General features: G+C 44.5%; 2 protein-coding genes across 2 annotated transcripts in view; both read left to right on the top strand.

Annotated features, from left to right (window-relative positions):
• The window catches only part of LOC134609061 (serum paraoxonase/arylesterase 2-like), a 106,278-nt gene that overhangs the window by 41,592 nt on the left and 43,308 nt on the right, over positions 1-21,378 (top strand). The window contains exons 9-10 of the mRNA XM_063452440.1: positions 96-291; positions 1,133-1,199. Of these exons, the coding sequence (XP_063308510.1) occupies positions 96-257 (162 nt within the window). The 3' untranslated portion in view covers positions 258-291; positions 1,133-1,199. The remainder of the gene's footprint in view (positions 1-95; positions 292-1,132; positions 1,200-21,378) is intronic.
• The window catches only part of LOC134609062 (serum paraoxonase/arylesterase 2-like), a 49,704-nt gene continuing 43,308 nt past the window's right edge, over positions 14,983-21,378 (top strand). Inside the window, exon 1 of the mRNA XM_063452441.1 lies at positions 14,983-15,260. Within this exon, the coding sequence (XP_063308511.1) occupies positions 15,187-15,260 (74 nt within the window). The 5' untranslated portion in view covers positions 14,983-15,186. The remainder of the gene's footprint in view (positions 15,261-21,378) is intronic.

The raw sequence follows: 21,378 nt of genomic DNA on the forward strand, positions 1-21,378 counted from the left end.
ATCTTTAAAAGCTGCATGAAACACCCATCTCAGATATTCCATTACAATAGTTGAACTTGGTGTCTAACACTCTGTTGAATGTTTTCCCATTGTAGGTTGTCCGTGTGCAGAACATTCATTCTGACAGTCCTATAGTGACCCAAGTATATGTGAACAACGGCTCAGTGATACAGGCGTCTTCCGTGGCCGCCGTCTACGAGGGGAAGCTTTTTGTGGGAACTGTATTTCATAAAGCTTTGTACTGTGATCTCAAGTAACCACATGCACAGTGTATAAAATCTTTCTCCAGAGCACTTAAGTTACAACGAGAAAAAGTGAAAAAGGAAATAGTATACACACTAACCACAGATAATAAATCTGCTAAATTGAAAGGGTCCCAGGTGTACCTCACTAACACCCAAAGTAGTAAAACACGAAACAAAAGAGTGGAAACCACATTCAATAAGCATACAATGTAAATACAACCTGGAAAGTATAACCAGAGTAGGAATATTCTATATACGAATAATATTGAATCTAAAATGACAAAGAAAATATACAAATCATAGCGTAACACAGTTTAAAAGTAATAGTGAATCGGGTATATCCCTGAAGAAGTCCCTTACATATATTTTTGGACGAAACGCGTTGGATATCGGACTTTTCGTTGTTTTTTATTATTTTAATATTTTATTCATCTCCGTGCTTGCTGGGCTACCTAAGCTGGAAGTTTGCTCCAATCCACCACGCTGCTATTCAGTTCCACTTGGAGTGGAGATATGCCTATGACTTCTCTTTGTTTGTAAGTGCAATCAATAAATACATTTTGTAATTTTCCTACGTACGTCACCATGTATGGCTCTTTTTATCCATTTCTTTGAAGACATCCATATACTTGAATCTACCATCAAGTTTCCAACTACATATACCCCAGGGGGATGAGAGGCCTGATTTTCACTTTTGTTTGTGAGTTTGCTACTAGCATCACAATTTTCACTATTACTTTTAAACTGTGTTATGCTATGATTTGTATATTTTCTTTGTCATTTTAGATTCAATATTATTCTTATATAGAATATTCCTACTCTGGTTATACTTTCCAGGTTGTATTTACATTGTATGCTTATTGAATGTGGTTTCCACTCTTTTGTTTCACTTAAGTTACAACCACTGTTTTCTGAACTGTTGTAGAAATTGATTACCTCCAGGAAAAAGTACCAGTGTGTGTCAGGTGTGCCAAACATAAAAGTGAAATAAAACATAAGTGAGACAACTTCTTTGAAAAAAATTCAGTGCAGGCAATGTATTTAATCAAAAACATCTGACATTTGTTTTGTTTTGTTTTGAACATTATTGGTGTTATTTATTTTTTTGTGTACACCAATCTTTTTTTTTTCCTGTTACAAACACACAATAAGAAAGCCTTTTCATAAATGTTTATTAACAAAAGTAGAAACAAAATCAGCCTTATATTTTTGTATTTATAATAATGCTTATGAAATTCCCACTGCAATGACTTTCTAATGAGTTGTCACCTGACTACTGATGTCCATATGATCATTATTATCATAAAATGTACATTGATTAGATCCCTGCTCATTAACAATCAGTAAGGGTTTCTGGCTGAGGCTCTCTGCTCTGGATAGGTAGCAATGAATTGCAGTGGAATGTGCCTGCCTTGTTATGACCAGGTCAAGCAGTGGAATGTGTCTGCCTTGTTATGGCCAGGTCTTATGGTTGGTAACCCGGCCCTGTGAAATAATACCATCCAATGCACCAGCAGTTGTATTAGGAAAGTGTTAACTTTGATTTGGAAACATGTACTGGAATGTAACAATCTCTTCTGATAAAATGGAACAAACCAATGTTAAGACGGCACCTGCTTTTTGGTCTTTTCAATAATAATTTCATTTTACAACAAAACTCGCATATAGATTTTTCCTTTTGTGCACTGTGCATAAAAGGGCAGCAGCAGGGTAGACCTGATTTAAATCAAACAAAACAGTATTTAGAGGATGCAGCTGTAAATCTACAAAAACAACGAGACATGCCCATGGCATAATATAGTAGATACGGAAGTGACACTGCGCTGAGGAACATTCACTCAGAATGCATGGTGAGTATTTCGCCTCTGGGTGCCTCCATTTAGATACTTGAAGGGCTTTTTCATGTACCCTTAGCTCCCGGATGGAATCTCCACGACAATATTGGCAAGCAGGACTCAAGTTACCAAAATAAATTCCTATTTATTTATATAAACATAAAATGGGTGGTCCTCCGCGATTCGTTTAACAGTTGGACTTCCTCAGGCACCCAATAATGTTAAAAGCATAAATGATAAAACAATAAACAAAACAAACCAAATTATTTCAAAACACAAAAAGCAGAAAATGCTGCTTTATCTGTTTTGAAATTGTTTGACTTTGTTTTGATTTAAATCACAAGTCAGTAAGACTTGATTTACATCGTGATTTTTAAATGTAAACACTAATTCTTGCCAATTGTTATAAAAGTAATATTTGTAACCAGATGAACATTTCAGATTTATGTGAAATAACTTTTCAGATTAGTTTAACAGTTATATCAGAATTGATGTCACATCATTACAAATATATATGATAATTATGGGATAAACTATCTCCAGTTTAATTGGTTATTTACGTGTGACTTGAGAACAACTTAAATTAAAAGGTGTACATTGTGTGTACGTAGATTTGCAGAATAACAATGGGATGAAGATCTTTTACTGAGCTTTGTATGTTTATTTTATAACATTTTTGCTGTGCAAAAGTGTATCTTATCTCTGCAGACATAAATTGGATTTTATAACAAGACACGGAGGCTCATATTGCATATCCCTTTCTTTACTGTTGACAAATAGCAGCAAAGGAAACAAACAGAATGAAAAAAAAGAATGAACATGTGATAACATAGGCCCCTCCCCCTCAGGTCCCAGTATAACAGGCAGCACTTCCCTTCCATTTCCCTCTTTCTTTGCTGCTCTGACACAAAGATAAGTACATGCCATATTTTCTCATCATATTTCTCTTATATACTGTTCATTGATATTTTAATTGATATTTATTTACTTTGTATTTATTTAGTCATTTATTTCTATGGTTAGTATTTGTGTCGTTATACACTAGCCTCAGGGCCCAGACCTCCCCTGCTTAGGTAACCTTGTCTGTTTCTTCTGCTCGAGCGCCTCTCTGCACACTTCTCCTTGTTTCATAATTTCACCGCGTATCTCGCGGGTGCCGCGAATCCCGCGAGATTCCCGGCGACCATTTTCTGACATCCTGTCCCTACCTCTTAGTGTGTCGCTGGTCTGGGCCCTGGTGAGAACGTTTTTTCCTTTGCTTAGTTTGTTTGGGTGACTAACCCATACGTCCTTTATTATGCCTAAACCCAGACTATCTACTGGGTCCGCTCACTCTGGGGAGTCGGATTCCCCAGTACTCAGAACTGAGGCCCCTGTCACCTCAGATATTTCGCCTTCTATGGCGGATGGGACTACCCAACCCGATGGACCGCAGTTTCTAGCGCTACAGCGCTCAGTGACAGACGCCATTATGGCTGCTATGGGGTCTATGTCCTCCACCCTCTCCCACACCATCTCGCAAGCCCTCTTGCCCCGTCCTTCAGACGAGCAACTCTCGGGCACCTTAACACCTCAGGGAGAGGTATCTAAAGGGGACTTCAAAAAGGCTGCCCGTAAGTCTAAACACTCCTCTGCCTCCAGAAACACCATGACTGGCGTACCTTCGGTCGCCCCAGAAAGCGTGTCCCATCCACGCAAAAGAGCCTTTCCGCGCCAGGCAGAACGGGCGCGGCTTTGGAAATGTGCTAGAGCACAGATTGAGAGCGACACCGACTCAGAAATCGGGTCAAATGAGGAGGCTATGAACGAGTCAGACACCGACTCTGATGCGGATTCCGCCGATGGTGCTCTCGACCTCCTTTCCTCTGCTCAGGCAGAGAGGCCCGGAGGCGAGACAGGGACCAGGAACCCCGCGGCTGCGGGGCCATCCCTCGTGGATCCCTCGGGGGTCCCACTCTTCGACCCGGATGACCTTCATCATCCGAGGTCGGCGGAGTGGCTCCCGGCCGACCACGTTGCCACTTACCTGGAAAATTGGGTCAGAAAACCCTTAAGCAAGGCGGCCCGCAACAAATTGAGGGCGGAGTGTCCTAGGCCTCTGGTGCCCAACAAGGTGTGTGACACCCCAGAGGTTGATCCTAAAATGACCCAGTTCCTCACTAAACTGGGCTGGAACCCCCGTAAAGGACTAGAGTCCGCTTTGAAGTCCTGCCAGGACAAGCACCTGGACATATTCGGGCCTTTGGCCAAATTATTTGACTTGGCGGAAGACGCCAGAGCGGAGAACCGCATGGTCGACCCTGAAGACCTTAGAGGTTGGGTCCAGAGAGCAATTTGTATTGCTGGGAGTGTGAATACCTCCCTATCTATTGAAAGGCGTAAAGCCATATTGTTCAAGATTGAGCCCAAACTGGCCAACCTCGCCCTTACGGAGGCGGGCAAAGACGCCCAAGGACTCCTCTTCGGAGACTCCTTCATTAAAGACTTAGGTCGTTTTGTGGGGGCATTCACGGCTCTAGATAAGGCCCAGGCCTCCATGAGGCGAGTATTCCAGGGGCGGGTCTCTACCAGGGCCGGCAGAATCAGGAGCCGTCTGTCCGGCCGCAACTACCCCCAATCCCGTGGCACGGGAAGAGGCTCCTTTCAGCACTATAACCAGTACCAGGAGACCTCCCGCCCCATGTTTTTTCCATCCCGCGGACGTCAATGGCGATCCAGAGGCCTTCGGGGTAACCCAAACTCAAGACGACCATACGGTGAGTTGCCTTATACCACACATTTCTTCTCCGGGTTACATAGGGGGCAGACTCCAACATTTTTTCCCAGCCTGGTCACAAATCACTTCAGATCCCTGGGTACTGGCCACTATTCGGGGCTTCAATATAGAACTCACCTGCCGCCCTACACACATTCCCCCTCCTCGACCGATCCGCTTTTCCCTCCAGGATCGCGGTCGGATCGACGAAGAACTTTCAACCCTCCGGTCCAAAGGGGCTATCGAACTAGCACCCCCCAACCCTGCGGGCGTAATAAGCAATATATTCCTAGTGGAAAAGAAAGGCGGCCAACTGAGGCCAGTCATAAATTTGCGCCCCCTCAATGCCGTAGTCAGGTACCGCCATTTCAAGATGGAGGGTATTCACCTGCTAAGGGATCTCCTCCTTCACGGAGACTGGCTAGCAAAACTAGACCTAAAAGACGCGTACCTGACAGTGCCAATAGCGGAGGCCTCTCGGGACCTCCTACGCTTTTACTGGCGACACGAAACATGGCGGTTCACCTGTCTGCCCTTTGGCCTATCCTCAGCCCCGTGGTGCTTCACAAAGCTTCTACGGCCCGTTATGGCCTGGCTACGCAGTCGAGGAGTTCGACTAATCGTCTACCTGGACGACATTCTCCTCATGGCTCAGGAGCGTTCCACCCTCCTCACACATCTCCGACTAGCCATAAACCTCCTGTCACGCTTAGGTTTCATAATCAACTGGGAAAAGTCATGCCTGACCCCCGCCACCCGCTTGGAATTCCTAGGATTCCAGGTGGATTCGGGGGCCGCAACACTGAGTCTCCCGACATCCAAGATTCGTTCCATCCGCAAAGAATTGCGCAGGGCCCTTATCCGACCCCAACTCACCTTACGCCAATTGGCACGCCTCATAGGCCTGCTGGCTTCTTCAATCCAGGCCGTGTTCCCAGGCCCACTCCACTACCGAGCGCTACAGCGCCTAAAGATCGCTCACCTAAGAGCCGGGGCATCCTACGCAGACCTGGTCTCTCTGGACAACGAGACGAAAGACGAGTTGCGATGGTGGGTTCTCAACCTGTCTGCATGGAATGGCAAAGCCATCTTCGGCTCAATGCCGGAATTCACGATCGACTCGGATGCGAGTCTACACGGTTGGGGAGCCCACTGCGAGGGAATCTCAACCGGGGGCCGGTGGTCGGAGTCCGAAGCCCGACTACATATCAATGCCCTGGAGCTTCTGGCAGGCTCCTTCGCCATCCGCAGCTTCGCCAAGGACCGTGCCCTATCATGCATACGGCTCCGCATGGACAATGTTTCGGCGGTGAGGTATGTCAACCACCTGGGTGGTACACAGTCGGCGGTCTTGGCCAGGTTGGCGAAAGATTTTTGGGAATTCTGCCTGGAACGGAACCTGATGGTCTACGCGGAGTACTTACCTGGTCTGCACAACGTCCAAGCGGACTGGGGTTCACGTTATCTTTCAGACACCAGCGACTGGAGATTAGCCAGGACGGTGTTCTCCAATATTTCATCTCTCTGGGGACCATTTACCATAGACCTTTTCGCCTCCCGGCTCAATGCCCAACTCCCACGCTTCTTCAGCTGGAGGCCGGATCCAATGGCGGAGGCAGTGGACGCCTTCCTGCAAGATTGGCAGGGAGGCCTCCTCTATGCTTTTCCCCCGTTTTCCATGATCCCTCGCTCGCTCCTGCAAGCCCGCAAACACCGGGCGGAGCTAGTCATGGTCACCCCATTCTGGGAAACGCAGTCCTGGTTTCCCCAAATACTCGAGATGACGTTGGACTACCCTCGACTCCTGCCGGGGCACCACGACCTGCTGCAAGACCCGACGGGGCGCTACCATCCCCTCCGGCTAGAGGGCTCTCTCCCACTTCTAGCTTGGCGAATCTCCGGGGACCCTGGGAAATCCCAGGAGTTTCGGACGCAACTAGACACTTATTGGCAGCAGCATGGGCTCCCGGCACTAGACGGGCATATGGGTCAGCTTGGCGAGCTTGGGCTAGCTGGTGCATGGCTCGGAACGAGGATCCCGTTTCAGCCCCTGTAACAACGATCCTGCAGTTCCTGACGTCCCTCTTCGAGGCCGGTAAAGCTTACAGGACTATTAACCTTTACCGTTCCGCTATCTCGGCTATTCACCAAGGTTTCGAGGGCCGCCCCGCGGGACAACACCCTCTTGTGTGCCGACTCGTCAAGGGTTCTAGATTTTCAAGGCCGCCCAGGCCCCGCTACTCCACGACCTGGGATGTTTCCGTTGTCTTGACTTTCCTCTCATCCTGGCCCGCTAACGCCGGACTCTCCCTCAAACAGCTGTCCGCCAAATTGGTGTGCCTGCTCTGTCTCATCTCATGCAAGAGAGTCTCGGATGTTAGTGCACTGGACGTCGATGCCAAGTCATACACCCCGGACGGGGTAACTTTTAACATCAGCAGGCGCACTAAGACTTCCATCAAAGCGGTATCCTACCCTAGTTTCCCTGCCTCTCCTTCGCTATGCCCGGTGACCTGCCTTCGTGAATATGAATCTCGCACCGAACCACACCGCTCTACTGCCTCTCATCAGTTGTTCTTATCTTTCCGTCCTCCTTTTCACCCAGTTTCCAGCACTACCTTGTCACGCTGGGTGAAATGGCTGCTAACCCAAGCGGGCATTGACACTACAGTGTTTGGCGCCCATTCAGTACGAGGGGCATCAGCCTCTTCTATGATGTCAGCGGGCGCCCGCTTAGAAGACATTATGAGAACAGCTGATTGGTCTAGGGAATCTACCTTCCGTGAATTCTACTTTCGACCGGCCCCACACACATTCACTGTAATAATGGATCAGCTTTAAACTTGCAATATGAGCCTCCGTGTCTTGTTATAAAATTGCATGATTTTGCTATTACATGACGAAAAGTCATGATTTTATTAAAGACACGGAGGCGAGTATTGCCCCACCCTTTTTTGTTATTTTATACGCTGGTAAGTATGTATCTCCCCACCCAAATTACTCATACCACGATACACTACATAGTATGGTTTGGGACGGTGAGTGGGGCCGTCCTTAGACTTGTTGTTTTCAATATTGCTGGATATGTTAACATTGATTGTTTTGTGGGATTGTATATACAAGGGTCCTTGTCCTCGCTGGTGTAACCTTGTAACTAGTTGCAAGTATCGACTTTAACCTGTTGGCTCCTGTCCTTTATATCTCCACAGCTTAATCTGGCAAGACGTCTAACAAGGGTCCGGTTTATTGGTCTCCTCCCGCTGTCCTCCATCGGTCCTATGGATTCTACGGTCGCACTTCCCAGTTTTTGATGTTACCTCTTCGGTTTTTTCTGTTATTACATTGGGACTTTATTCTCGCACTACTCTAGTTATGGACTTTGTTCTTTGGTCGCATCTGCAGAAAGAGGGAAATGGAAGGGAAGTGCTGCCTGTTATACTGGGACCTGAGGGGGAGGGGCCTATGTTATCACATGTTCATTCTTTTTTTTCATTCTGTTTGTTTCCTTTGCTGCTATTTGTCAACAGTAAAGAAAGGGATATGCAATACTCGCCTCCGTGTCTTTAATAAAATCATGACTTTTCGTCATGTAATAGCAAAATCATGCAATTAACTTGGATTAATGGAATTCATTTACCAAAAGTGAAAATATCAAGCCTACACCCCCAGCAGTCCTGATGTACAGTACAGGGTTCTTTTTCATAGTCCTGATTTTGTTACCTGGTGTTCCATATCCAGGATCACCAAAGAGGTGTCCTCAGGAACGTCAGTGCAAGCATATCATATGCAGGAGTTATAAAATATTGTATGAATATACAGCCTCATGCTACATGACTAATCCATATTCATGCTGAATAATTTGTATCACTGTGATGTACCTTAAATAGAAAACATATATAGATAATTTTTTTTTATTATAGATTTTCTTCCAAAATCATTTTATTAAAAGAAATGTCATTTTTTTTTTTAAACAATTTGTTTGTTTCAATCCACCCTTGTCCATGGTTTCACAGTTGCTGTGCATTACAATTCCAACTATATCCAGCCAGCACCTGGCAAGTTGAATGAACTTGGAACTACGGTCAGCAATTATATGTATGTTCTCAATTACAGTTATCTGTTATTTATGAATATTTTTTTTTTAGGATTGGGGTCCCTTGTTTAACCTGTAACTTTGATTTACATCTTGTGTAGATATGACTGCTGTGGGCAGTATTGAGGCAAAAATGCCATTTACCTAAATCAGTTCCGTTTGTTGTATAGAAATATACTGTGCAGGGGGCTTGTTACTACCTGGGTGCAGTTTGTAATGATTGCCTCCTAATACCTAGAAATAATAAAAAAAATTGTGGTAATCAACTACTGCTGTAATTGTCACTAAAATGGTCTTTCTATAAATCAATTAAAGACAATAAATATTTTATTTTCATCTAACCAAGCAAAAATTTAATCTGACAAATGTTCAGTGTTGGTCATTTTTGCCAATTATTTAAATTCTACTTATCTACAGCAATCTCATAACATTGTCTTTAATGTTCCCCTTCAAATTTGGTAGATTTTATCTGATAAAAATTTCAAGCAAGACTTATCAAAGAGATTCTCTACAATTACCGTGCGTTTTTTTTGAAGACATGCACTGGTGTTCTGCTTAGTTAGGAGAGGGTACAGGTCTGTAGATCGTTAATCTGGATTTAAAAGTACCAGAAAGGTAATATGGTTAGAAATGTATTCTGAAATAAAATAAAAATGTCATTACAATAACCAAGCACGAAATGAACCTGAGTAAAATGGATCTTGTGTTCCTTTCAAAACAGAACCTCCAGGACACATTGTAACTGCACTAATTATCAAATCATTTAAATAAAAACACCGCCTGCCACAAGCAGAGAGGGATATATGAATTATAAAATATCAAAGACGTTAATGTACAGTTGCACATGGCAAAAGGTATTATTTGATCATATTTTGTTTTATTTATTGGACATTTTAAATTACAATACACATTAAAACTGTCAATAGAACACATGGCAAATTGTGTTAAGCAGTCCAGTCTTAGAAGGACTAAACTTTTCACATATTGACACACTTTATTATCTGGGCATTTATTAGCAAATTGGCTGTAGAGGATAAATATTTTTTAATGTTTTTTTTCTTATAATCACAATTCACAACAGTCCTAAAGAAGCAATAATTTGGTTTTCCGGAGATCAGCCAGGATTCTAAAATGAGCAGGCAGTTTGTGACTCATTGCCTTATGTGTTAATGAATGTAAGGCGAGCACTAGTCCCGTTTTAAGACCATTTTTGATCCTGTGAATAATTTCCTCAGTTCCAAGATTTTAATTGTATCCACTGGAACAGCTCACATAAATGGAGATAGTTAGGTCTTTCTGCCAGTGAAGTTTTGCGGTAATAACGGACCTTTCCAACATGAAATTTTATTTCCTGTAAAATGGTGGAGGCATTGGACTTAAATCAATTGGCAGCTACCAATACTTATAATAAACACCAGATTTTGTCTGAATGGGCATAGGCCAGAAACAAAATGACTGAATTCCGATCACAATGGCAATTCTCATATTTATTAAAGCCAAATTTGTCCGGAGCGAGCCAATCTGCGGGCAATTCGTTAAAAAAATAATTTAAAAAAATCTTGGCAGTGGGAGTGTTAATTACATGGAGCCTGGCTTGCATTTCTCACTTCTATTTGAAACCTATATCCAAACAGCCAAGCTGGAAATATTCTCCAACCAAGCCGTTTTTGCAACTTTGATCATTTGTGCAGAAATGTGACGCTGTCTGGCACTAAAGAGAAAAGATAAATACATATTAAGGCAAGTGGCAATGGAGGAAATATAGTTAACATACAGAGAGCATAAGGAAAGGAATCCTCCCAAAATAATAAAAAAAAGAATGATAGGCTATATTAAATATAGCCTAGTTTATTTTATGGTGGTCCGTCCATTTTAGATGAAAGATATAAATATTTTACACAAGACTTTATTCCGGGTGTTCTGTATAACCAACACCGAATAGTCAAGTAAGGGACATGCTAATAGTTATCTAGGAATCAACTTAACTGACCTACTCTCAAATAAGGAAAAACCTAAATTCTGACTAATTCGTAGACTTGTTCGTGGCAACAAAATTTGTTTCCAGTGAACCAACTCTCCTAAAAATTGAAAAATATTATGTGTATATATAATATATAAATAAATAAGTTTTACTATACCTACTTATTCCATATATTGCCCACTGTTTCCTTGATATGTGAATAAAAACAAACATTTAGTGACTGTCCCCTTGCCATCAATCATCTTTTTTGCCCCACCAATAATCTCGTTTATTGGTGCTATGGGTGGAATTCGGAGTCACCAATCAAAACGAACATGTTCAAACACGGCTCATTTGGACCATGATTCAGGCACATTTCCGTTCGACATTTGAGAATTTGACCTATCTCCCAATCAACCCAAATTTAGATGAATTGCAGTTTGGACAGAAACAAAGCTCAAAGTCTAAAAATAAACTACCATACAACAGGGTATCACTATCATATGTAGAGACTTTAACCATGTATTCGACCGATCCCCAGACACAACATTACCTCTCTACATTTCGACCCCTCAAGCGACAGTACTGCTTTAGCGAAACTCCTACACACACACAAACACCATTTATATGATGTCTGGAGAGTTACACATATAGGGTTTTTCTTCAGCACACAACTCATACTCTCACATCGACTGGTCAAGCCTTAAATCGAGTGGAACATTATAACATCGGACAAATATCTTGGTCCAACCATTGTTTGGTTAGTTTAAAAATGTAATGTACAATTCAGTTTAAGCAACAGCGCAAACATAATACATTTTTACATTTCATAAGGCTACTTAAAATCTCTAATTTCAGCAAACAAATATGGTGATTCAGTTCCACCATATGGCTATATTGTGCTAAGCCCACCACCAGAGGTGCAACTAGAAACCACAGGGCCCAGTGCAAAAATTGCCCTGCCACCCGCTCCTCCATGTGTCACACTCACGCCCATCAGTCTGTCTCATTCATACAAAACAGACTCTGACATACATGCAGATACATACACACAAACTAACACACAGATACAAAGATGCATATATACACAGAATTACACTCCTATAGACAGGGCCGGTGCAAGGATTTTTCCCACCCACCCTCCCCCAGTGGTCCTTACTCACCCCCTCCTCCCCCAGTGGTCCTTACTTCCCACCCCCCTCCCCCAGTGGTCCTTACTTCCCACCCCCTCCCCCAGTGGTCCTTACCCCCCCTCCCCTAGTGGTCCTTTCCCGCCCCCTCCCCTAGTGGTCCTTACCCCCCCTCCCCTAGTGGTCCTTACCCCCCTCCCCCCAGTGGTCCTTACCCCACCCTCCCCTAGTGGTCCTTACCCCCCCTCCCCTAGTGGTCCTTACCCCCCCATCCCACCTCTCCCCTAGTGGTCCTTACCCCCCTCCCCTAGTGGTCCTTACCCCCCTCCCCCTCCCCTAGTGGTCCTTACTCCCCCTCCCCCACCCTCCCCTAGTGGTCCTTACCCCCCTCCCCTCCCTTCCCCTAGTGGTCCTTACCCCCCTCCCCTCCCTTCCCCTAGTGGTTCTTACCCCCCTACCCTCCCCTAGTGGTCCTTACCCCCCTCCCCTCATGGTCCTTACCCCCTCCCCTCCCCTAGTGGTCCTTACCCCCCTCCCCTCCCCTAGTGGTCCTTACCTCCCTCCCCTCCCCTAGTGGTCCTTACCTCCCCTCCCCTAATGGTCCTTACCCCCCCTCCCCTCCCCTAGTGGTCCTTACCCCCCCTCCCCTCCCCTAGTGGTCCTTACCCCCCCTCACCTCACACTCCCCACTCACACTCCCCCCTACCCCCTCACACTCCCCCATCCCCTCCCCTAGTGGTCCTTACCCTCCCCTCCTGCCTATGTAGCGGGGCCGGGCGTCGCGGACCGCGGGACAGGAACCTCTGTTTCCTGTACCCGGCCGCCGGCGGACTGAAGGAAGTGCTCACTCAGTGAGCACTTCCTGTCATTCCTGTCACTTCCTGTTTTAACACATAACAGTTATTCACTGGATGCTTGGATGCTTGTCCTCTCTATTTGCCATGTGTACTTACCAAGCTACATTGAGAGACCGGTAGGAGGGAGCGCTCTGTGCTTCCCTCCTGCCGGTCACTCAAACCCGGCCGCCCTCCATACAGCAGTGCTGCGCCGCTTGAGGCTTGTAAAAGCGCTCAGGCGGCGCAGCATGAGGAGCCGCACCGGTGACTCCGGGAACAGAGATCCGGCGCCCCCTGCTAAGTTGCTCCCTAGGCGGCTGCCTAGATCGCCTTACAGGTAGCGCCGGCCCTGCCTATAGATACAAATAATGACACAAATAGATATACAGACACAAGCGGTTACACAAACAATACACAGAATGACACTCCAACAGATACAAACCGTGACACACAGACATATATTAAGGCACACAATCACACTTGCACAATGTTTTACTCACTCTGTTTCCTACCTTTTAGGCGCAGGAGGGTGACTTCCCTTGTGTCAAGTGGCTCAGGCTGATGGGAGTCAGAGTTCCCACTCGGACTCCCTTTTCTTCCTCCCGCGCTGGCTCTGTGTAAGCTGAGAGAAGTGACCAGGGCAGTCACTTCCTCCCAGCTCAGTCTGACATCACAGAGGGCCCGGTTGCACTGTTAATGCGCTGCAAATACATAGCATCGAGTGACCCCAACAGCTTGGGGCCATCCAATGGGCTCTTTAATGTGTGGCCCCGGCGGTACTACCGTGCAAGCCGTGGCCGCAACACATGGCCGGCTGGGCACCGCACTCACAGGGGTGACTGGCCTGGTCACAGCCGTGACACCTGCAACCGCGGTAGTTTCGCCACTGCCCACATCTCCTTCCCATGACTGCTGACCCATAATCCATGTCCCTACCGTTGCCCCCCAATAACACATCGGACACCTTCTTAGTGGATAAGGGCAATGGCCACAGCTTTATTAAATTTATAACTTTTAACATTATCCAAATCTGTCAGCTGTTGAGTGGTTGCCCAACAGACAGTTCCCCCAACCTTTTTCCATGATACTAAACAGCCGGCACTCCGCCATTAGCTCCCGTGCTGATCTAAACAAATTATGCAACACATCTATAGCCCCAGCTTGACTATTTGAGTCTGGGTTTTGTAAAATTCATTTTACATTTTCCAAACTTCAGAGTGCAGAGAATAACTCTGTAAAGAAATTGACTGACAGGTAATGGTCTTGGCTTTGCTAACATGAAATAGGTGTACTATAGTAAAACTACACAATTCTTTATTGTTTATTGACTCTTCACCAAGCATGTCAAACATGCAGCCAGTGGGTCGCATGAGGCCCACAATGAGTATCTTTGCGGCCCAGGGCCGGACTGGCCTACCAGAATACCGGGAAATTTCCCCGCTGACCGTCTGCTCTGGAGCCGCTTTGGGCTGTGTGCTTTGTGCCGGCTGCCGCATATGCGCATGCAGTGAATGGAGTCATATCTGGCCGCTGCCCAGTGGTGATACAGTGCCCAGAGTGGCTGGCTGCGTTCAGAGCAGGCCAGCCACTCCCTCTTCCCTGCTGCTCGCAGTGCCAGAGAAGCGTGTGGCCTGCTTGAGCAGAGAAGATCACCCACGGCTGGACTGGAAGATGGCTTAAGGTGGAGAAGAGGGGCTTTGGGAAACCTTCCTGTAGTGTAGTGTATGAAATGGGGTAGGCAGTGTATTAGGGTGGTGGGAGGGCAGTGTATAAAATTGGGGGGAAGGAGGAGGGCAGTGTATTAGAGTGGTGGAAAGGGTACAGTGTGTTAAATTGGGGTAAGGGAGAGGGAGGGCAGTGTATTAAATCGGAGGAAAGAGCAGTGTATTAGAGTGGTGGGAGGGGCGCAGGAGTATGTGTATTAAATTGGGGGGCATAGTAAGTAACTTCAAGTGAAGATTTTGAGTCAATGATATATATGTACCCAGGATTACATATTGTTTACATGATAACGATCCAAGTAATTTTACTTTGTGTTGGCCCAGTTCAAACTCTTTCTTTTTTTGCTGCCCACATAAACTTTAGCCCTTGTTTATTTGGCTCGAGTTAGCCGTTAAGTTTTACATGCTTGCTCTTCACCTTTAAAAAGTACTACACAGAAACTGGCCACAAGCAGTGCACAGTTACAGTTCAGAATACATTGTATTCCCACAATGTGTGTGCACAGGCTGATCCCTGGAGAAGCCCAGACCCGCCCCATCAGACTGCCGTCCCAGCTCTGAGTTAGAGATCAGCCCAGCCATCAGGAGGAAGCCCTTCTAACACTGCAGACATGGGGACATTGCTCAAATTAACTTTAATCGGGATCTGCCTGGCCTTCGTCGCTGAGAGGATAGTACAACTCAGGTAACGTTCCAACTGTTTTACTTCCAGTAAACTCTCTGTGTTCTAGAACAAGTTACTTTAAGCACAAGCCATCAGAGAGGATATTTTGAGATAGATGACGCTATATAAAAGTTTTAATAGGACTATAGCTCAAGGCTGTACCCTTATTGCAGCTGATCAGGCATATACTGAGACCCTCAAACTACTGCAAGACTACAAGCCCCACTAACCACAGCGGATGATGAGCGATACAGTCTGGTTGCAGGTGGAGGGGGCAAAATACTTGTTGTAAGGAAACTTCCTCATTCTTTATAATATTGGTCTATAACAGCAGCTGTAGTGTTTTTACAGTGTGGGTGAATAGCCCCTTTTAACACATAACAGTTATTCACTGGATGTTTGGATGCTTGTCCTCTCTATTTGCCATGTGTACTTACCAGCTGATTTATCTGAGTAATGCCGTATTTATTTGTTTGTTTGTGTGTGTGTTGAAAATGTTTATATAGTTTTTTTTTCTTACATTTATTGGTACTTATGTTTGTGATAATATACAAATGATGCATAGATACGGTATACTTTGTTTATATAACACATATGGCTAATTAGCATGTTACCACTAATTGCCACTATTCATAACATTTATCTGTATTGCTACATTAACTATACTTTTTTTTTTTTAGATTAATGACATTTGGTTTACAGTTAGTTAAAATATATATTTTTTTAAATGGGACATTTGAAGCATCACAGCCAGAACAGCTCATTTTAGTGGTTATGGTGCTCTAAGTGTAAGCACCTGGTTTTCCGCCAAACCTTTAAATAAAGGGTACCATTACTTCATAAGGTAAGTTGATGGAGTCAATGCTGGTGCTGAATGGCAGACAGCTGTAGTCTTAGGTCAGAGTTAGGAAGGCACCCTACCCCAACTATTGTGATTGTTGTGAGCAGCACCTTTGCTACGGAGTTTGTGGTTGTTGTGGGCAGTGTTTGGATGCTGGGGTTAGTTTGTGGTTGCTGTGGGCAGTGTTTGGATGCTGGGGTTAGGTTGTGATTGTTGTGGGCAGTGTTTGGATGCTGGGGTTAGTGTGTGGATGCTGGGGTTAGTTTGTGGTTGCTGTGGGCAGTGTTTGGATGCTGGGGTTAGTGTGTGATTGTTGTGGGCAGTGTTTGGATGCTGGGGTTAGTGTGTGATTGCTGTGGGCCGTGTTTGGATGCTGGGGTTAGTGTGTGGATGCTGGGGTTAGTTTGTGGTTGCTGTGGGCAGTGTTTGGATGCTGGGGTTAGTTTGTGGTTGCTGGGGGCAGTGTTTGGATGCTGGGGTTAGTGTGTGATTGCTGTGGGCAGTGTTTGGATGCTGGGGTTAGTGTGTGATTGCTGTGGGCAGTGTTTGGATGCTGGGGTTAGTTTGTGATTGCTGTGGGCAGTGTTTGGATACTGGGGTTAGTTTGTGATTGCTGTGGGCAGTGTTTGGATGCTGGGGTTAGTGTGTGATTGTTGTGGGTAGTGTTTGGATGCTGGGGTTAGTTTGTGATTGCTGGGGGCAGTGTTTTGATGTTGCGGTTAGTTTGTGGTTGTTGTGGGCAGTGTTTAGTAGACATGTGCAATTAGTTTTGGTCCGAAAATCAATTCGGACGAATTTCGGGCAATTTGGACATTCGGGTACTGCCGAGATCCCGAAGTTCTGAAATTACCAAATTTCCGAAGTGCCGAAATTCCAAAGTGCCGAAATTCCAAAGTGTCGAAGTTCCAAAGTGTCGAAGTTCCAAGGTGTCGAAGTTCCAAAGTGTCGAAGTTCCAAAGTGTCGAAGTTCCAAAGTGTCGAAGTTCCAAAGTGTCGAAGTGCCGAAGTTCTGAAGCACAGTATTGCCTAAGTACTAATATACTTACCCAGCAAAAGAAGAAGAATGTTACATTGTATACAATTTTAAATAAAAAGTATACAAACATAGCCAGGATTCAGCTGTAAGCATTTGCAACACTTACAACAATCAAGTAACATACATTCATATAAAATGTAAGTTACTTAGCCTGTCAATGTAATGACAGTGATGAATAAGTAGATAACTCCCTAATTCCCACGGTATTAGGGAGCTATCTACTAAAAGGCTGAAAGACCTGAATTGGTCTTTGTTTTTGAGATGGAGACTGGACATGAGGGGTGAAGGGGAGGTCGGAGTCAAAGAGAACACCGAAGCAGCGAGCCTGCAAGGTTGAGGTGATGGTGGAGCCGTTGACTTGGAGGGAGATTGACACAGGAGTAGCAACACTTGAGGGAGGAAAGACCAGAAGTTGTTTTGGACAGGTTGAGTTGACAGGTTGACAGGTGAGCAGCCATCCAATTGGAAATCTTAGAGAGGCAGTCAGAGACACGAGTCAAGATGGGTGGAGAGAGATCAGGAGAGGACAAGTAGATTTGCGTGTCAGAGCAGAAAGTTCTTCTGTTGTAGGAGGTGCGAATGACCATAGAACAATGGAGTGAGTGGGGTTTGGTGATGTATTGTAAGGGGAGGGAGAGAGCTTAGATTGTAGAAATCTTCTAAGTGAAGTGAGTTGCAAAGTTTGAGGCGGACAGGGTGGTAGGAGGAGGGGGAGCATTCAAAATGTGAAATAGGCATTTGGGTTGGCGAGACAGTGTGCTTATGAGGGTGTTGAAGAGCCAGAGTGTAGCAGCGCAGCATAAATTTATAGTGAATGAAGTCAGAGTGAGACTTTCTCCAACAGTGTTTAGCAGTTCTGGAACAGTTTTGGAGATATGGGGTCAGCTTGGTGTGCCAGGGTTGTAATTAAAACGCTTGCTACGTTTAAATGTAGGAGGTGCCATGCTGTCTAGTTGAGAGGAGAGAGTGGAGTTGTAGAGTGAGGTTGCATAGTTAGGGCAAGTGAGATTTGAGATGGGTAAAATGAGAGTTTGGAGTTTGGTGGAGAAATGCTGGAGATCAAGACTGTGGAGGTTGTGGTATATCACCAAATTAATATAAATATTACACAAGGTTCGTCTACATTAAAAGGTATTTATTTAGAAGACAACAACACAATACTATCACAAACACACAGCCCAGACCCACGGAGCAACAACCCTTTTAAATCTATCAATCTATATAGTAATCCCCTTCCCCACACGTTTGATCTCACCCACGGTTAGGCCTTCACCATCTAGTAATGGCTCACTGCTGCAAGTTCAACATCACATCCACCAAGGAAGAAAAGGAAGCAACAGAGTATAACATGGTTCACCAAGATAGCACATGGCGTCTGCACATCTGCTCAGTAGAACAGCCAAGAAGGAACAGAGAGAAATGAAGATAGAGAGGAGTGGCTATCTCTCTCCTGACTTGTAAAGGTATTGAATTACCTACTTAACATATCAAAGGGTAAAGCTTATCCCCCTGTAAGAAAGATCTACATGAACTTGATCACATGACCCCTGGTCACCATGTTAGTTTGATGACAGAATGTCACCACATTCCCTCACTTTTTCTTCTCTTATGTTGAGCACATTTAAAAATAATAATATTTCCCTCTTATCTATCTAAACTATGAGATCTGAAGTAGGAAAGGGGAGCACAGGAATTAGTGTGAGTGAGATGAGTAAGGTAAAAGAAAACAGTCAAATAGGGGTTGCATCACCCCACATTCCCCCACTTTTTCTTCATCTATGTTGCTCCGTTATCTAGTTATCCCTCTAGTACAAGAGAACCTAGTGGGAGCAAAAACCTGATATACAGGAGAAATTCAACCCACCGTCCCTCCGGAATAGTTCCCTCAGCGACATAAGTTCTCCTGTACTTTCCTATGGCTGTCAATTCACATTTTATACAAATTTGTCAAAAAAACAAAACAAAACAAAAAAAAGAAATTTAGGTCAATGTGTGTGTGTGTGTGTGTTAAATATGTATGTATGTGCAATGTACTAGTGGCAGAGTTTGTAGAGTGTGTAGGACTGGATGTGATATTTGCGGAATTCCATATTCTTAATCCAGTTCCGACTCCTCCCAGAAGGGCTGCAAATATGTCCAGTTTTTCCTGACTCCCTGCTTTGCCTAAACCACTGCCGCCGTTGTTCCGGACACCTTGGAAGAATAGAAGGATTATTAAAATGTAGACTAATCTTTTTAAACTGACTCCCTTATTTGGAGTATCTTCTGCCCGCATTGCCTGTCTCCCATCCCTACTGTGATACAGCTTATACTTATCCATCCTGTAACAAGGATCCACCACAATCTTCTGTTGACACACATCATCATCCTAATGCAGCTTTGCCTTGCTCTGTGGGAACACTAGATCTCATCATTAGAAATGTATAGCTATATGGGAGACTGGAAAACTCAGAGAAAGAATCAAAACAAAAGAAAAACAAACATACATACAGATGTAGAGAGATACAAAAATTATGAGAGTTATTGATTGCTGGGACCCCCCAATTGAACAATCTTTTCCTCCTCTCTCATCTGTTCCCTCAGTGCTTTCACATCTGCCTCCAATCTTTCAGTCTGTCTCTTTAGGTCCCAGTAGTCTCTATTCCCTTCTTTATTCCTCCAATTATCCCAGTCCCGTCTATTGGTTTGATGCTCATCCCATCTATGGTTCCTTCTCCAATTATTCTCCCAATAACTGTTCCTGTTGTTTCTCCGTTTTTCTCCCCAATTGTGATTATCTGTCCTTTTTAGCCTCTCCCAGGTATTTTTATTATTCCAATTATTATTGAGAACCTTAGGCCCCTCCCATCTATTTCTCCAATTCTCTCCCATTACATTACTTCCATTAGCACTGTCCCTATTCCTATGGTCCCTCTGTGGATCTCTCCATCTTTTGTCAAAGTCCTGTTTTGGTCTCCAGTTCTCATTATCCCTCTTGTTCTGGGGTACATCCCACCTCTGGCTTCTCCATTTACCATTTATATCTCTACCAGAGTCAACCTTGAATGTTCTTATGGCTGAAACAGAGAAGGCCTGTTCTGAGGAAGGATGCTTGATCCACCAATTGTCAGCTCTAGTTAGTACCATTTCTAAGTCTGCTAATGTTGGATCAAAAAGCCTCACAAATTCTTGACACTCCCAGGGAAGGGCTTCCATTACTTTAGCAATGTGTTCTGGTGAGCCCAAGACCAGAGGCTGCTGAGGTTGGCGTAGCGTATACCAGAACAATATCCTTTGAGCTACCTCTCTAGGACCATCTGCTGGCCTCATCGTAATATTCGCAATTTCTTTCTCAATGCTGAGTAAATAGAAATTTGTTGCAGCAATTCTTCCTGCCTGATCAGACACACTGTTATTAAATCCAAATAGTCTGCTAGCCAAAGGACCCATAGCATATTCTAACAGTTCTGTCCATTCTTCTAAGTTAAGACCTCCTTTTTTCGCTCTATTTGCTCCCCTCATAAACCAATGTGTAAAGGTGTTAAAGTCGTCAGTTGGCATACTTCCCCACCATTTCTGGAAATTATCTTTGTCTGTGATTGACATAGTCCTTGTCTGTCTAGAGAAGCTAGTAGGCATTTCTCTTACATTAAAATGTTCAGTTATTATTATAGGGGCTTGTGGGACACAATTCACAATTGGCACATTTCCATTGTGTTTTGTTCCCACTACTGGTTCTTTAATAAAATACGACTGGCCTGGGCATACTCTAGGAATCTCCTTATCCCATTTATTTGTGTTTTCTTTAATTTTCATTTTATATTCCATGACTAGGTCTTGGAGTTCAGTGATCTTAGCACTATATGCATCTCTCTGTTGTTCTGTTTCTCTTAACTCCTTTTCCAACCCCTCAATCATTTTGTTTGTTCTTAGGGCAGCTATTTTAAAACAATTTCTTTCATCAAGAGCATCTTCCATTTTATTAGTGGTTACTAAATTAGCTTGCTGCAACTCGAGTACCATGCTTGCCAAACCCCCTATTGCAGCAACAACCGCTTGTGCCACCAAGCTTTTCCTTTTCTTAATATTGCACTTTTTATTAGTAACAATCTGTGTCAAAACATCCATAAAACCTTTATATTTTCCACAATTGGGGCCTGCTGGTTCTGGAAGCTCATATGGTCCACCATGTTTGTCAATGTCATTCTTGAAGTACTCTAGTACTTCTACAGAAAAATACTTAGTACCTAGAAATGACATTTTAAAACTGAGCTCTCCCTGAG

The sequence above is a fragment of the Pelobates fuscus genome, chromosome 4 (assembly GCF_036172605.1).
Source record: "Pelobates fuscus isolate aPelFus1 chromosome 4, aPelFus1.pri, whole genome shotgun sequence".
Classification (NCBI taxonomy): Eukaryota; Metazoa; Chordata; class Amphibia; order Anura; family Pelobatidae; genus Pelobates; species Pelobates fuscus.